The sequence below is a fragment of the Eubalaena glacialis genome, chromosome 18, assembly GCF_028564815.1.
Source record: "Eubalaena glacialis isolate mEubGla1 chromosome 18, mEubGla1.1.hap2.+ XY, whole genome shotgun sequence".
Classification (NCBI taxonomy): Eukaryota; Metazoa; Chordata; class Mammalia; order Artiodactyla; family Balaenidae; genus Eubalaena; species Eubalaena glacialis.
Window position 1 is genome coordinate 54501251 of NC_083733.1, and position 17986 is coordinate 54519236.

A 17986-nucleotide genomic window follows, 5' to 3' on the forward strand; every position below is an offset into this window, starting at 1 on the left:
CTTTGGCCAATGGGAGGCTTTTCAAGTAGGCTCCTGAGTCCTTTTAACATGATTCTAGTAGTTTTTGATAGCTCTCTTGTTTTCTGATACAACAGAATGTTCAGACTCATCCTGTGCATTTGACTGAATTCTGAAATTGTCTCCTTCCCAACTTTGGTTACTTTTATTTGAATACGATACTTAGAGACTACAATCTAGACACTAGGGATGCTCATTGCTACTGGGTTAATTATTGTTTCTAGGCCTTTTCTATGGACTGAGTGAGGAATTTTTTTTTTTTAATACAAAATAAACTGACAACTCTTGCACCTATTTCTAGGATCTAAAGATTCTGGTCCTTAGTGACACCAATATAATTGCTGTTTGCTTTACTCCCAAATATGAGCACAGTAGTCTCTGAAATATTTCTTTTTGTTACACAAATAATACACGTGTCTCTTGTTTCAGGGATCAGTGATGTTCAGTGATGTGTCTATAGACTTCTGTCAAGAGGAGTGGGAATTCCTGGACCCTGTTCAGAGGGACTTGTACAGAGATGTGATGTTGGAGAACTATAGCAATCTGGTGTCAGTGGGTAAGGGCATCTATCCCAGTAATTTTGAGTTCTCTGGAATGTCTGTTTCTTCCACAGTGAATTTCTCAGCTGCTTTTCGAGCTACCAGCTGAATTTCTGCTCCCTGTTCCCAAGTAAATGGTATGAACTGAAATGAAAAGGAAGAGTGGGAAATGGGCAGCTCCAGTTGGCTGTGGCTGAGCTTCATCTTCTTTGTTTGACTGTTCCTGTAGTGGCATCTCTTCCTTGATCATCAAGGGACTGGATCTTACTTCTGGATCTGATTTACCCACAGCATAACCATGTTCCATATCTTTTCTTGTGAGCAGGACTTTACATTCCTAAGCCTCAAGTTATCTCCTTATTGGAACAGGGGAAAGAGCCCTGGATGATTGGCAGAGAGCTGACAAGAGGCCTGTGTTCAGGTGAGTGAGAAATGATTGGACAGAAGCAGGGCACTACAGGCAATAACTCAGTTGATCAATGAAGAAACTGCACCTTTGAGATGTTATCTTGGAAGCTCCCATCAAAACCATAGGCCTGTGGGAAAAACTAAGTCTTTTTAGCACGAGTTTACAAATGACCTGTTTCATTCCTTCCCTCACTTACTGCTCTGTCTACTACTCTTCTCCACTCCCCCTCTTAATTTCAAGTAGAAGGTGCCCTTCACATCCCCCACAAAGAAAACTCTTTTACCCATATTTTAGATTCAGTTCCTTGCTAGCTTTTCTTCCTCTTCGACTCATCTAAATGTTTTCTGTTACCACTCCCAAAATAGTATACGTGTGTGTGCGCGCGCATGGGCGCATGTCTGCATGTATCTGCACTGCCCCCCCCCCCTTCAAGTACTAGTCTTCCTTATAGCTGCTGGCCAATGATTTGGATTCCTTTGGATAGAATTGAGGGAGTTCATGAACTTGGATGAAAAGAAAAAAATGCATCTTTATATTTAGTATCCTCTAATTGAAATTTAGCATTTCTTCCTGTTATGGTATATGCAACAAACTGTAGTAGTGTTAGTAGTTCCTGTGACTTTGACATGAATGGAAATCACAGATATTTTCATATCATTTTATTGTTGCTGTAGACATATTGAAATACCATTTATGCTCGTCACTATTTCAGAATTACTATAGTATTAGGCTCACTGCTAGGTCTTACTCTTTAATGTGTTAATAAAGAAGAAAACTCCAGGCAGAGGGAAGAACCCCTGTGAAGGCCCTTCTAGGAGGGGAAAACTTGGTGTGTTTGAAGAACTGAAAGAAAGCCAGCGTTGTTGGGCCCCAAGAGCAAGCACGAGTGGAGTGTGAGTCGAGATTGGAGAGACAAGTAGGAACCACATTATTCAGCCTTTGCCAGTGATTATGAGGAGTTTGGATTTTGAGCAGTGGAAGGCCAGGCCAAATGTCATTTTGGTGCCTGAAGAGGTTAAAGACTGTGAGAACTTGGTGGGGATCTGGGTTAGGAGGCTACTTGAGTGGTCTGAGTAACAGATGATTCTGGTTTGGAATAGGGTATTGGCAGTGGAGATAGAAAAGCTACTGAAGAGCTTAACTAGATGAAAGTTGCTGAAAGATCCTATGGAGGTAGGAGGGAAAAGAACATGCTGAAATGAATTCCCTGTTTCTGGCTTGAGATGTTCTAATAGGCTCCATTTTGACATCTTCACACTGTTTAATTTGCCTAAAATCTCCATTTTGGGTAAGAAATTCCTTTATAATAATAGTTATCAAATACTGAACACTTGACTCAAAGACATTCACTTACCCTTTTCCTCACGCTCTTAGTAATCATGAATTAAGGATTATCTCCCTTTTACCGGTGAAATGGGGACTAGAAAGGTTAAATAATTGCCTAGGAACCTATAGTAAGTAACTCTCAGTGTTGGGACTCAGCTGTCATCAATCTGCTTCTGACTCCTGTCATCTTTCCATGGTAGTATCTTGCACTGTGTCTTATTATTTTTTTTTTACAATCCTTGTATGAAACTCCTGAGAATTATTTTTCCCTTATATTGTTCTTTTTTTTTAATTGAAGTATAGTTGATTTACAGTGTTGTGTTAGTTTCTGGTATACAGCAAAGTGATTCAGTTATACATATATATTTTTTTTCAGATTCTTTTTCGTTATAGTTTATTGTAAGATATTGAATATAGTTCCCTGTGCTATACAGTAGGACCTTGTTGTTTATTTTATGTATAGTAGTTTGTATCTGCTAATCCCAAACTTCTAATTTATTCCCTCCCCCAACATTTCCTCTTTGGTAACCATAAGTTTGTTTTCTAAGTCTGTGAGTCTGTTTCTGTTTTGTAAATAAGTTCATTTGTATCATTTTTTTAGATTCCACATATAAATGATATCATACAGTATTTGTCTAACTTACTTCACTTAGTATGATAATCTCTAGGTCCATCCCTGTTGCTGCAAATGGCATTGTTTCATTCTTTTTTATGGCTGAGTAATATTCCATTGTGTGTGTATGTATGTGTGTGTGTGTGTATATATATACCACATCTTCTTTATCCATTCATCTGTCAATGGACATTTAGGTTGCTTCTATGTCTTGGCTATTGTAAATAGTGCTGTTATGAGCATTAGGTGCATATATCTTTTCAAATTATAGTTTTCATCTTTTCTGGATATATGTCTCGACTGGGATGGCTGGATCATATGGTAACTCTATTTTTAGTTTTTTAAGGAACCACCATACTATTCTCCATAGTGGCTGTACCAATTTACATTCCCACCAATAGTGTATAAGGGTTCCCTTTCTCCACACCCTCTCTAGTATTTATTATTTGTAGACTTTTGGATGATGGCCATTCTGACAGTTGTGAGGTGATATCTTATTGTGGTTTTGATTTGCATTTCCCTGATGATTAGCAATGTTGAGCATCTTTTCATGTGCCTGTTGGCCATCTGAATGTCTTCTTTGTTTTTTTTTTGGCTGCATTGGGTCTTCATTGCTGTGTATGGGCTTTCTCTCTAGTTATGGCGAGTGGGGGGCTACTCTTCATTGAGGTGCACGGGCTTCTCATTGTGGTGGCTTCTCTTGTTGCAGAGCAAGAGCTCTAGGTGCATGGCTTCAGTAGTTGTGGCACGCGGGCTCAGTTTGTTGCAGCACGTGGGCCCTAGGGCGTGTGGGCTTCAGTAGTTGCAGCTAATGGGCTCAGTAGTTGTGGCATGCGGACTCTAGGGTGTGCGGGCTTCAGTAGTTGTGGCGCACAAGCTTAGTATTTGTGGCTCGCAAGCTCTAGAGCACAGGCTCAGTAGTTGTGGAGCACAGGCTTAGTTGCTCCACAGCATGTGGGATCTTCCTGGACCAGGAATCGAACCTGTGTCCCCTGCATTGGCAGGCGGATTCTTAACCACTGTGCCACCAGGGAAGTCCCCTGAATGTCTTCTTTGGAGAAATGTCTATTTAGATCTTCTGCCCATTTTTGATTGGGTTGATTTTTTAAAAAAATATTTATTTATTTATTTGGTTGCACAGGGTCTTAGCTGCAGCATGTGGGATCTTCATTGCTGCATGAGAACTCTTAGTTGCAGCATGTGGGATCTAGTTCCCTGACCAGGGATCGAACTTGGGCCCCCTGCATTGGGAGCACAGAGTCTTAGCCACTGGACAACCAGGGAAGTCCTGATTGGGTTGATTTTTTGATATTGAGCTGTATGAGCTATTTGTATATTTTGGAAATTAAGCCCTTGTTGGTGGCATCATTTGCAAATATTTTCACCCATTCCATAGGTTGTCTTTTCATTTTGTTTATTGTTTCCTTTGCTGTTGCACTGTGTCTTTTTTCTCTCTGTCTGCCTTAAACTTCAGCAGTCTCCCCTCTCAGTCACTGCAGTGGTACGTGAGCAAGTCTCTCCCTTGTCCCGAGATCAGCATCACAGAATTCCAAGGCAAACAGTATTTTCACTGAATCCCCAGTACATAGCATGCTCTGAGTCTTCCCTATCTGCCACTCACATCAAATCAGTTCATTGACTTATCTTAGGCTGTTCCCCCATCTGGCTGACCCTCTGTAATCGCTTTTAAATTGCATCCGGTATGCCCTTTATTATGGACCCTATTCTGTTTTATCCCCAACTGGGTGTACTGCAGTTTAATTCTGACACTAACTACCCAGAGTTAGCTTAGACCCCACAGGTTAACAGCCAGTCTTACACAAGACTGCCCTCACTTCTGACATCAGCTGCAAGTCTCAGGGGTTCCTCAGACCACCCACACTTCTGACCAACTGGCTATAAATTCGGGATTTCCATGGCCCCTGCAGGCTTTGCTAGAATGACTCACAGAACTTAGGAAAGCTCTATACTTACAATTGCAGTTTTACTGTAAAGGATACATATCAGATGAGTTAGGGTAGGCTTCTGGAGGCAGAGGTTCCATACCCCTCTCCCTGTGAAGTCAAAGTGTGTCACCCTCCTGGTGAAGCGCCTCGGTGTGTTCACCAACCAGAAATCTCCATTGAGCTTTGGTGTCCAGAGTTTTTATTAGGGCTTAATTACATTAGCATGATTGATTAAGGCATTGGCCACTCAATCTTTAGCCTCTCTCTCCACCCCAGAGGTCAAGCAGCTGAAAGTCCCAACCCTCTAATCATATGCTGGGTCTTTCTAGTGACCATTCCCCATCCTAAAACTATCTAGGGGTCCACCATGAGTCACCTCATTAGCATAATGAAAACACTGCTATCACTCAGGAAATTCAAAGGGTTTTTGAAGCTCTGTGTTAGGAACTGGGGACAGAGATCAAATTTATACTTTATTATACCACAGAGCCCAAGAATCTCCCCCTATATGCATTTATTCCTCTCAGTAGACCTTTAATGGAAGTAACAAATTGTCCACTTTTTGTAATATATATAGTATGATGATGTACTCTGTTTCTTACATACACATACATACAAGCTTATATAGATGCATATATAACTAGTCATCTTTTAATACGCCCAAGCATTGTATATTTATCAACTTTTCCAGATGATTCTGATCCACATCAGTACTTGAGAATCATTGTGGTTTCCTATTTCCATAGTCTCCTCCTGCTGCTTTCTGCATTGTATCTCCTTAATTTTGTGCATTTCTTGTCCATTTTTCAGATTAAACAAATATACTTGAGAACTCTATGTCATTCACTACCAGATATTATTTTCACTTTAATTTTTCCATTTCTATTATAAAAGTAACTTTTCACAAATGAGGTGGGGGAAGAATATTTACCATTTTATTTTCTTTCAGATCTGGAATCAATGTGTGAAACCAAGTTATTATCACTAAAGAAGGAAGTTTATGAAATAGAATCATGCCAGAGGGAGATGATGGGACTTACAAAACATGGCCTTGAATACTCCAGTTTTAGAGATGTTTTGGAATATAGAAACCACTTTGAAAGACAAGTGGGATATCAAAATGGGCATTTCAACCAAGAAATATTCACTCATGAATACATGCCCACATCTATTCAACAGACATTCTTTACTCTACATCAAATAATTAACAGTGAAGAGAAACCATATGAATGTAAGAAATGTGGAAAGGTCTTTAGTCAGAATTCACAATTTCTTCAACATCAGAGAATTCATATTGGCGAAAAATCTTATGAATGTAAGGAGTGTGGGAAATTCTTTAGTTGTGGCTCACATGTTACTCGACATCTGAAAATTCATACCGGTGAAAAACCCTTTGAATGTAAAGAATGTGGAAAGGCCTTCAGCTGTAGCTCATACCTTTCTCAACATCAGAGAATTCATACTGGTAAGAAACCCTATGAATGTAAGGAATGTGGGAAGGCCTTTAGTTATTGCTCAAATCTTATTGACCATCAGAGAATTCACACTGGTGAAAAACCGTATGAATGTAAAGTATGTGGGAAAGCCTTTACTAAGAGCTCACAACTTTTTCAACATGTGAGAATTCATACAGGTGAGAAACCCTATGAATGTAAGGAATGTGGCAAAGCTTTTACTCAGAGCTCAAAGCTTGTACAGCATCAGAGAATTCATACAGGTGAGAAACCCTATGAGTGCAAAGAATGTGGCAAAGCCTTTAGTAGTGGCTCAGCACTTACTAATCATCAGAGAATTCACACTGGGGAGAAACCCTATGATTGTAAGGAATGTGGGAAGGCTTTTACTCAGAGCTCACAACTTCGTCAACATCAGAGAATTCATGCTGGTGAGAAACCTTTTGAATGTCTTGAATGTGGGAAGGCCTTTACTCAGAACTCACAGCTTTTTCAACATCAGAGAATTCATACAGATGAAAAACCATATGAATGTAATGAATGTGGAAAGGCCTTTAATAAATGCTCAAACCTTACTCGACACCTCAGAATTCATACTGGTGAAAAGCCCTATAACTGTAAGGAATGTGGAAAGGCATTTAGTAGTGGCTCAGATCTCATTCGTCATCAGGGAATTCATACTGATGAATAATAAAAACTAAAGCTCTTGTCACCTCCCTGATATTTTAAACAACAACAACAAAAATTCATGTGTGATAGTTACCCTCTTTCACTATTTTTTGTTTCTTAATTTTATTTTATATTTCTTTTTAATCCAAATATATTTTACTCTAAGTTATGAATTTGGATTCTAAATTGACATTTGCCTGTCCCTCTCCCTTACTTCCCCCACCCCATCTTGTACTAATGGCAGTTCAACAGTTTTTTCCTTTCCTATTATTTTGTTCTACCTTCTTGGAGATAGATTATATTCCTGTTTATATTTGCTTGAGTCTCAAGGCTGTGCTTTCTTCTCTGATATATATATTTGTACTTATACCAACATCACACTGTTTAAATTGTGTGACCTTGTATTTTGTAATTCCTTGTAGAATTAATTACAATATAACCTTTTTTTGAAGTCACTGTTAGTCTTTTTGTTTCATTTTACAAATTTATATTTTTTTATTATAAAACAGAATATCAGAAAACTAGAAATTAAAAAAGCCAAGATTAATTGTAATCATACCAACTATAGATGATGACTCTCAAGTTGGTAGAACAAATCCTACCAGACTGTTTTTAAAGAAAATGTAGTCATGGTACACACGTTGCACCTTCACCTGGTACACATGTGTTGGCTTTTATAATGCTACAAAATATGATTGCCATTTCAGTAAATATAGATTTTTATCTTTATCGATGTACTTAATGACTTTTTTAAATGACCTTATTTATTATTCCTGTTATGGTTGCATCTAATTATTTTCAGTTATAAAATCTTCCCTGACTAATATGACCCAAAATTTATCTTTGGATGCTTGGTTTTTTCCTTTTAAAACATCTATTTTAGTTGCTGAAATTATCCATATTTTCTCCTTTATAAACTGTTTTGTTTCTTTTCATCAACCCTAACCCTAAGCTCATACTAGAAAGGTAATTAACTACTGTTACCGGTATTTTTTATGCTTCCAGGTTTTTTAAACTTTTTACTTATATATGTTAGTGACATTTTATTTTTTATGTATTAGTAAATATAATCACTTTCTATGTATTGGTTTGTTGTGAGGATTCAATGAGTTAATAAAGTGTTTAGAGCTTTTCCTATCATGTAGTAAATGTTTAGTAAAAGTTGTCCACTATTATCATTGATACACCCATTTTCATAATTATCGTCATTATTATTTGTGGAACGGATTTTAACCATGTTGTTTACTTTTGTCTAAATCAAAGAATTAATACTGAAAAAAGAGAAATGAGTGTAATGAACATAGGAAAGCTTTTCCCATCACTCATTATTCTGCATGAAATTTCAAAAGGGAAAAAAAAAGTTTGCGTGGGTAGTTTACATTCAGACTTTATTTTCTATGCTGCACAAAGACTAATACCCAGTGGATACAATGTTGGGTAGTTGAAAGCACAGTCAAATAAGCAGGAAGAGATAAGAATATTTTTCCTAATAATTAGTTTCCAAAAAAGAAAATATACAGGGCACATTATTTGACCAGAATGGGGGAGACAGTAACAAAAGGATGGCCAGCAAATATCTGAATATTAATTTAGTGTCCCCTCTTGATTAACATGGGTTAAGGAACTAAAACCTTAATATACACATTATTTAAACATGAATGAATATGAGAACACAATTGAAAAACCTGTGGGACTTCCCTGGTGGTCCAGTGGGTAAGACTCCGTGCTCCCAGTGCAGGGGCCCAGGGTTCAATTCCTGGTCGGGGAACTAGATCCCACATGCATGCTGCAACTAAGAGTCTGCGTGCTGCAACTAAAGATCCCGCATGCCACAACGAACATCCTGTGTACCACAGCTAAGACCTGGCCCAGCCAAAATAAATAAATAAATATTAAAAAAAAAAAACAAACCTGTGAGTGGCAGCCAAAGTTATATTGGAAGTTTTATAACCCAGTATGCATGCATACATTAAAATACTAGACTTTTCCAGTAAGCAGCCTGAGATGACCTCTAAAAATGGTTTGCTATTCACTTGGCCCAGAAAACGCCACAAAATCATGCAAGTCAAGTGGTTCAAATCTTTGTGTTCACTTTAAGAACACTCGTGAAACTGCCCAGGCCATTAAGGGTATGATATCCGAAAAGCCACCAAGTATCTGAAGGATGTCACTTTAAAGAAGCAATGTGTGCTATTCTATCGTTACAAAGGTGGAGGTGGTAGGTGTGCCCAGGCCCAACAATGGGGCTGGATGCAGGGTCGGTGACCCAAAAAGACTGCTGAATTTTTACTGCACATGCTCAAAAATGCAGAGAGTAATGCTGAACTTAAGGACTTAGATGTAGATTCTCTGGTCATTGAGCACATTCAGGTGAACAAAGCCCCCCAAGATGTGGCGCAGGACTTACAGAGCTCATGGTCAGATCAACCCATACATGAGCTCTCTCTGCCACATTGAGGTGATCCTTACTGAAAAAGAACAGCTTGTTCCTAAACCAGAAGAGGAGGTTGCCCAGAAGAAAAAGATATGCCAGAAGAAACTGAAGAAACAAAAACTTATGGCCTGGGAATAAATGCTGCAAAAAATAAATGCAAATAAAAGTAAAAAAAAATAAAAAATAAAATACTAGAAAGATCATTAATAAATAAAATCAATATAGAACCCGGGGAGATAAAACAAGCAAAAATATATCTAAAATGGGTAGAGAAAGGCATTATTAGTTATAAAATGCAGAAATAAATGACAGAAACAAGTAAATAATCTAAAACAGAAAATTTATTTGACTGAAAAAAAGTAGACAAACTAGTGATTCAGGTGGGGGAGTACAGATGACGAATGAACAGCACTGTGAATGAGACATTGAAATGACTACATATTTAAATTTAAAAGGACACTGTCTTTCTGGTTGATTAAAATGTTCTGGGATTAGTGGTGTTGTACAACTTTGTGAATATACTAAAAACCACTGAACAGTATACTTTAAAAGGGGGGTGAATATTACGGTATATGAATTTTATCTCAAAAAACTTAAAAGTTAGTACTATAGACATTTTTATAATATATCTGAAAATCTGGACAAAGTGTCTGATTTTTATAAAGAAATTGGATTGACTTGATATCAGAATTGACTAGAGAAGAAGTGTAAAATCTTAATAGACTCCTTTCCAAAAGGAACATTTTAAAATTAAACCAAAAAAATAAATGTCAGGGGAATTCCCTGGTGGTCCACTGGTTAGGACTGTGCGCTTCCACTGCTGGGGGCCAGGGTTCAATCCCTGGTTGGGGAACTAAGATCCCGCAAGCCTCAAGGCGCAGCCAAAAATAAAAATAAAGTAAATTAAAAAAACAATGTCACACAGCTACACTGGAGACACCAAATTAGATATATTTATAGATGAAACTATGAAATGTTTTAGGAACTCTTCCAGGATGTAGACTGAGGTAGCAAGTTACCTGTTTTTATGAATCTGTCATAATCCTAAAGATAAAACTTACTAGGAGAACACAAAAAGATAATATGCCCAAAATCAGTTATGAAAATATGCAATGTTAAAAATTAGCAAATCAAATCTAGTAATCTATTGAAAGGAGATAAATGTTTGTCACAATCTGTATTTTGGAACAAAACATTTCTAATAAATCCTTATTCAAACTTCCTACTCACTTTATGAAGCTTGGAAATCAAATTGATTTAGTTAACACAGTATTCCTTAGTATTTTAACCCGGGAACCAAATAGATTTGGATAGCAAGGCGTTCTTGGAATACAGCACAAGATAATTCACATGGAATTTCTAGAGTTTAAATAACTAAAGCACTGTAAATGAAAATATATTATCAAGCCTCAATATATTCTAGCTGCACCCTTGTTTTCTTATCAGTATTTGACAGAATGGGATATATTTTACAAATAAACTTGAGTTATCTTACCTGCTGCAATATCATTCATTTATACCCTGCATTCATTCATTCATTTATTTATACCCTGTCTACTTGTCACTTGAAGAGTCTTTAAAACAGCTAATGAATCCAATCATTGCCATGCATTTAGTATGAGGATGTAGTGGGAGATGGGAAGGAGGTTGTTAAAACAATCACAGAATTTCAACTTTCATGGCAATTTGAATATAGAGTATGAAAGGTGTTCATTCCCATGATAGCAAGAAAACCTGGACAAAATAAAAATCATACTTTCCTATGGGACTATCTAGGAGTGGTAGTAGGGAGTTACCTGGTGGTCCAGTGGTTAGTACTCCATGCTTCCACTGCAGGGGGCACAGGTCTGATCCCTGGTCAGGGAACTAAGATCCCACATGCCGTGTGACAAAAAAAAAAAAAAAGTGGTAGAAGCAGCGAACTGAATTCCTGATAAAAATAAGCCCTTGATGGGTAAACAGATTACTGCATGACTTTGCATTCTTGGATGCAGTGCATGGTATGGGTATGGATATGGATGGGTGAAGGTGTAGGCCTGACAGATGAAGAGACTTTGCAGAGTTAAAAAGAAATTAGTAGAGCCTAAAGATACTTAGGACTTTTTGAATGGATAAGAATCTGGAAAAAACTCCAATGCAAAAGATTTTAAACAATACTGTCAACCAACTTTACCTAATTGACATTTATTTAATGGTAATCTCAATCAGCACAATACACTTGCTTTTCAATGACATAGAAAACACTAAGATAGACTACATGTTGGGCTATAAAATAAGACTCAGGTACTGTCAAAGGAATAACATACAGATTATATTCTTTAACACCGAGCTAAATAGAGTTCAATGGTTTTAACTTTAGGTGTATGATTCACCTAGAATCACCTAGAATCACCTAGAATACTTGTGTATGGTATGAAGCATAGATTAAGGTTCATTTTTTTCCTCACATAAATCGTTGTTCCAGTACTTCTTGTTAAAAAAGACTTTCATCTCTTCCATTGAGTTGCTTTGGTATTTTTATCAAAAATCAGTTGACCATATATGTACACCTTTATATTAGCAATGTACAATTGTAAAATGAAACAAAAATCAGTTATAATAGTATCAAAAAGTATAAAATACTTAGGAATAAGTTTGATAAAAGATATGAAAGATCTTTATATGGAAAACTACAAAACATTGCCAAGGAAAAAGACAAAATCTTTTTTTTTTTGTGGCCATGCCACGCAGCTTGTGGGATCTTAGTTCCTGGCCAGATATTGAACCCAGCCCTGGCAGTGAAAGTGCTGAGTCCTAATCACTGGGCAGCCAGGGAATTCCCTCGATAAGATCTAAATAGATGGAGATACCATGGCTGTGGATTGGAAAACTCAATGTCTTTAATAAAATTTCCCCAAATTTATCTGTAGATTCCAATGCCATCCTAGTCAAAATGCCAGCTTGCTTTTTAGTTTAAATTGATAGAAGTTTTCTAAAATTTGTATAGGAATCCAAAGACGTAGAACAGCCAAAATCGGTATTGAAAAAGAACAAATTGGAGGACTTGTATCTGATTTCAAGACTTGCTATAGAGCTATGATAAACCAATAAAGACTGTGGTGCTTGCAAAGGATAGACAAATAGGTCAGTGGAGTAGAATAAAAAGTTCAGAAATGGACCACAACAAACCCCAGAGTTCAACTTTTTCCTCCTAATCGTCATTAACGTTTGTGAGAAACACACCTGGGAAATGTTTACTTAACTAAAATACATGAGTAAAAAGTAAAGTTTAGGAGATTATTGTAGGTAGGATTTGAGGTTAGGCGTTTTCCATGTCTGTAATATTAGATCCTGTAGAAAGTTTCTAGTTAGTCCTGCTCTGCAGAAGGAAATGCCTCTCACCAAAGATCTCATAAATCTTTCCTTCCTCTGTAACTTCTCCTCCAGTCATCTTATGAGAGACTGAATTATGGTAATGTTTACAAGAATAAGTGATATACATTAAATTGCATCATTAAAAACTTTTGAGAAAACCAGTTATTTTTAGTCTAAGGAAGAAAAATCTCCAAGAATTGAAGACTTTAAAAAGACAGAAAATGTATCTGGAATTTCAGTTCAGCACTGGCTTTGTTTCTAGTTCTGTTTTAATATTTGAATAGGTGCTGTCAGAAATAGAACTTTTCTTTTTCCGTACATGTATACACTTTTAATATATCTTTTATTATATTCCTCTCCCAAAATTACAAGAGTAATATATTTTAGCCACAACTAGTAAAAAATGAAAAAACATATAAATAATATCTACACCCACCCCAATTCTTTCAGACCTATGTACAATTTCAACAAAGCTTATTTACCTTTTCACACCTTTCTCCTTGCTCCTACCAACATTACACACATATCTGATTTGTCTTTGTTCAAAATTTTTTTTTAATTTTTTTAATTAAATGGTACAGATGAGCCGGTTTGCAGGGCAGAAGTTGAGACACAGATGTAGAGAACAGACATATGGACACCAAGGGGGGAAAACTGCAGTGGGGTGGGGATGGTGGTGTGCTGAATTGGGCGATTGGGATTGACATGTATACACTGATGTGTATAAAATTGATGACTAATAAGAACCTGCAGTATAAAAAATCAAACAAACAAAACAACTAATACTAAACTTTCATTGGGTTATTTGTATGGAAATATGTTAATATAAATGTTTCAGACATTACATGAAATTTCTAAAAATCTTATATGTTCTGGTATAATGTTATAAGTCATAATTCTAGTTATTACTTTAAAATGTATATCTCAGAAATAACTAAAAAAAAAAATTTATTTATTTTTGGCTCTGTTGGGTCTTCGTGGCTGCACGCAGGCTTTCTCTAGTTGTGGCGAGCAGGGACTACTCTTCGTTGCGGTGCACGGGCTTCTCATTGCGGTGGCTTCTCTTGTTGCGGAGCACGGGCTCTAGAGCGCAGGCTCAGTAGTTGTGGCGCACGGGCTTAGCTGCTCCGTGGCATGTGGGATCTTCCTGGACCAGGGATGGAACCCATGCCCCCTGCATTGGCAGGCAGGTTCTTGTCCACTGCACCACCAGGGAAGCCCTCAAATTTTTTAATGGCATCAGGCTATGCACTATTTTCTCTAACTTGCTTTGCTCAAGCAAGTCTAACTTGTACATTCCCCCAGATCAATAAGTATAATCTTACTCTTTCTAAGATTACGTTGCACATTATATTCCTGATGTTGGTTATTTGTGCCTTTTCTTTTTCACTTGATTAGTCTTTGTGGTTTATTACTCTTTTGAAAGAACGACTTTTTGCTTTCTTGATACTCTCTATTGTGTGGACATTTCCAATTTTATGTATTTTTCTATTTTTGGGTTTAATTTGCTGTAAAATTCTTATATCATTGATTTTCACCATTTCTTCTTTGCTAATATGTGTATTTACGACTACAAATTTCCCTATAAACTTTACCTCATCCCATTAAGTTTCTTAAATTTTATTTTTATTATAATTTAAATAATTTTATAAATTCAACCATAAAATTTTCTTTGATCTGTGTTTTTAAAGAACTCTTTATTTTGAAATACTTTTAGATTCACATTAAGTTGCAAATACACATATAGGGAGATCCCATGTACTCTTCACTCATTTTCCCTCAAAGGTAATATTTTGCATAACTATAGTACAATAGCAAAACCATGAAATTGACATTGGTACAATCCACAAAATTTAACCAGTTTTCACCAGTTTTATACGCACTCATTTCTATGTGTGTAGTAATAGTTCTATATAATTTTATCAAGGGTATAAGTTTCATGTAGCCACGATATACAAAACTGTTTAATCCCCACAAGGCTACCTTATGCTACCACTTCATAGCCACACCCACCCCTTCCCACATCCTTAAGCCCTGGTAACCATTAATCTGTTTGCCATTTCAATAATTTTCTAAATTTCAATAATGTTATATAAATGGAATCATATAGCATGTAATCTTTTTGTGATTGGCTTTTTATTCCCTCAGCATAATTGCCTTGAGAGCCATCCAAGTTGTTGCATGTACCAGTTTGTTCCTTTTTATTGCTGAGTATTATTCCATGGTATGAATGTACTGCAATTTTTAAACTATTCTTCCATTTGAGGACATTTGGATTATCCCATTTGTTTGTCATTACTATTTTCCTCTTTCTTGAATTATCCTGGATAAAGAACAACTTTTTATTTTTCTACTTCCTGTCTCTTTTAGCTTGTTAGTTATGAAATTTTGACTCTTTTTCAATGGTTACCATAGAAAACACAGCATGCATCCTTGGCTTAATGAAATCTGTTATACATAAGTGCTTTTATGTCTCCTCACAGCATAGAACATTACTTTCTTTTTATTTACTCACACATGCTTTTTTGTGATATTGGTATATTCTTTAATTTTCTACAAATTAAAAACCCTATGAGATATTATTATTATTTTATACATTTCAATATTCACTTAGATTTACTGATGTATTTACCATTTCGTTGCTCATTTATTCCTGCATCTCTGTGCTTCTCTCTGGTCTCTCTCTCTCTTGTTTTTTTTTTTCACATTTTAGCCGTGCCACGCAGCACGTGGGATCTTAGTTCCCTGACCAGGGATCGAACTGGTGTCCCCTGCTGCAGAAGCGCGAGTCTTAACCACTGGACTGCCAGGGAAGTCCTCTCTCTCTGGTCTCATGTTCCTTCTGCTGAAGAACTCCTTTAGTATATTGTTTTATTGGATTTCTGCTAATGATGAATTCTTTGGAGGGGTTTTGGGGGGTTTGGGGAGTCTTTTTATTTTGCTTCCAGTTAAAATACTTTTTTGTCATGCAAAACTTTAAAAACACACAAAAGTAGAGACTAATATGTTTGCTGTGTAGCCATCACCCAGATTCAACCATTATCAACTCATTGCCAATCTTGTGTTATCTATTCCCCTACCCACTCAACCCCTTCCCCAATTATTTGAAGCAAATTTCAGACAGATTTAATTTTTCTTATAAATATTTCCATAAATATTTTTAAACATAAGAACTATTTTTTGAATGACATAATCATAATATCATTATCATACCTAAATATTAACAGTAATTCCTTTATATAATCACATGTCCAGTGAGGGTCCAAATTTTCCTGATTGGTTCCTTTTTTTTTTTTAGCAGTTTTTTCAAATCAGGAAATCAAGATCCAGAGAAATTCCATATATTGCAACTGGTTGGTTTGTTTTCTAATCTTTTAAAAAAGCTTTCCCCCTCCCTTTCTTTTTTCTTGCAACTCTTTATTCATGAAAACCAGGTAATTTGTTCAGGAGTTTCCCAAAGTATGAAATTTGCTGACTCTATTCCCTTGGTTTCATCTCATGCTCCTCTGTCCCTGGTATTTCTTAAAAACTGATAGAGCTAAAGCCTTAATCAGATTTTGGTTTAATGTTTTGTTGTTGTTGTTGTTTTGTTTTGGCTGTGCTGCGTGGCTTGTGGGATCTTAGTTCCCCAACCAGGAATTGAACCCAGGCCCTTGGCAGTGAAAGCGTGGAGTCCTAACCACTGGACCACCAGGGAATTCCGTAGAATGCTAGAATGCATTATTGACCCTCAAATTCTTCACACTTCCCTGAATCCACCCATGTTTCCATTATCTCTTGCTGCATAATGAATCACCCCCAAATTTGGTGGTTTAAAACAATCATCATTAATTATTATCTCATGGTTTTGCGGTTGACTAGAGCTTAGCTAGGCAGTCCTCTCTCAGGTCCTTTCATGCATTTGCAGTCAGATAGTGGCTCATATTTGCTTTCACTTTAAAGTATTTTATTTATTTATTTAGTTAGTTAGTTGCGTTGGGTCTTCGTCGCTGCGAGGGCTTTCTCTAGTTGCAGTGAGCAGGCGCTATTCTTCGTTGCAGTGTGTGGGCTTCTCAATGCAGTGGCTTCTCTTGTTGCAGAGCACGGGCTCTAGGCGCGCGCGGGCTTCAGTAGTTGTGGCACGCAGGCTCAGTAGTTGTGGCTCGCAGGCTCTAGAGCGCAGGCTCAGTAGTTGTGGTACACGGGCTTAGTTGCTCGCGGCATGTGGGATCTTCCTGGACCGTACTTCGGCAGGCGGATTCTTAACCACTGCGCCACCAGGGAAGCCGTTGCTTTCACTTTAGATTTTTCTTGTTTTAATGCAACATGAAGTGGTCATCTGTAGAGTCAGTTCATTCTTGATACTTTGTGATTCTCAATTTGTAGAACTATTTCTACTTTATCCTTCATTTTACCGTCCCAAGAATTTTCAATAGCTATTCACTTCTTGTCTTTACTTCTTTATACTTTGCTTCCCATTGAGTGATCACATTTTTCATCACCTAGATTTCAACATCTTTCTTTTCAAGTTTCAACTTTAGTCTTTCAATTCTTCCATGTTTCAGAACCACTTATTGATTGTGTTCATGAGCTGTACAATAATCTGTTTCATTATAACCTACAAATTGTTCTCTTTCATCCTCTGTTAACCAAATTTTCAGAAAAGGAGACCTGATTAAAATGAAGAGGTGTTTATTTGGGGTTTGTTAGGACTGCAGCCAAGGAGATATAGATTTAAGAAGCACCTAAACTGTGTTCCGCTGGGCTACAAAATGGAGGAAGCTTATAAAGGCAAAAAACCACAAGTTTACATAAATTGCTTTTCAAGAGTTAGGATTGGAGCTGCCACGAAAAGAGTGCTTGTTAAGCAAGGATTGGTTGGGGTTCAAAATGATTACACAGTTTCAAAGTTACATAGCCACACAAATATAAGGGTATAGCTAGCAGCTGCTAGCAGATATTGTTTTGAAAACTTGGCTGGTGGTGTCCTTGAGTTTGATATAGTTCAAAAAATTCAAGCTCTCAGTGATGCAGGAATATGTCTGAAACCACGTCCACAGTGGCCACATGGCTCCATTTTTTCCCCACTTTATTTTTTATTTTTATACAATTTTTAAAGGTTACTTTCCATTTACACTTATTACAAAACATTGGCTATATTCCCCATGTTGTACAATACATCCTTGAGCCTATCTTACACCCAATAGCTTATGCCTCCCACTCCCCCACTCCCCCACTCCCCCAC

At 37.1% G+C, this 17986-nt stretch overlaps 1 protein-coding gene across 9 annotated transcripts in view; it reads left to right on the forward strand.

Moving 5' to 3' along the window:
* Nucleotides 1-17986, forward strand: part of LOC133078883 (zinc finger protein 383) — a 191138-nt gene that overhangs the window by 146110 nt on the left and 27042 nt on the right. For 6 of the 9 annotated variants that reach the window (XM_061174059.1, XM_061174057.1, XM_061174060.1 and 3 more), the window contains 3 exons: nt 448-574; nt 883-978; nt 5801-7337. In XM_061174059.1, coding sequence (XP_061030042.1) covers nt 448-574; nt 883-978; nt 5801-6996 — 1419 coding nt within the window. In that variant the 3' untranslated portion in view covers nt 6997-7337. Of the gene's footprint in view, nt 1-447; nt 575-631; nt 979-5800; nt 7338-17986 lie in introns of those variants that run through there. The other 3 variants (XM_061174064.1, XM_061174063.1, XM_061174065.1) reach the window with 3 other exon arrangements.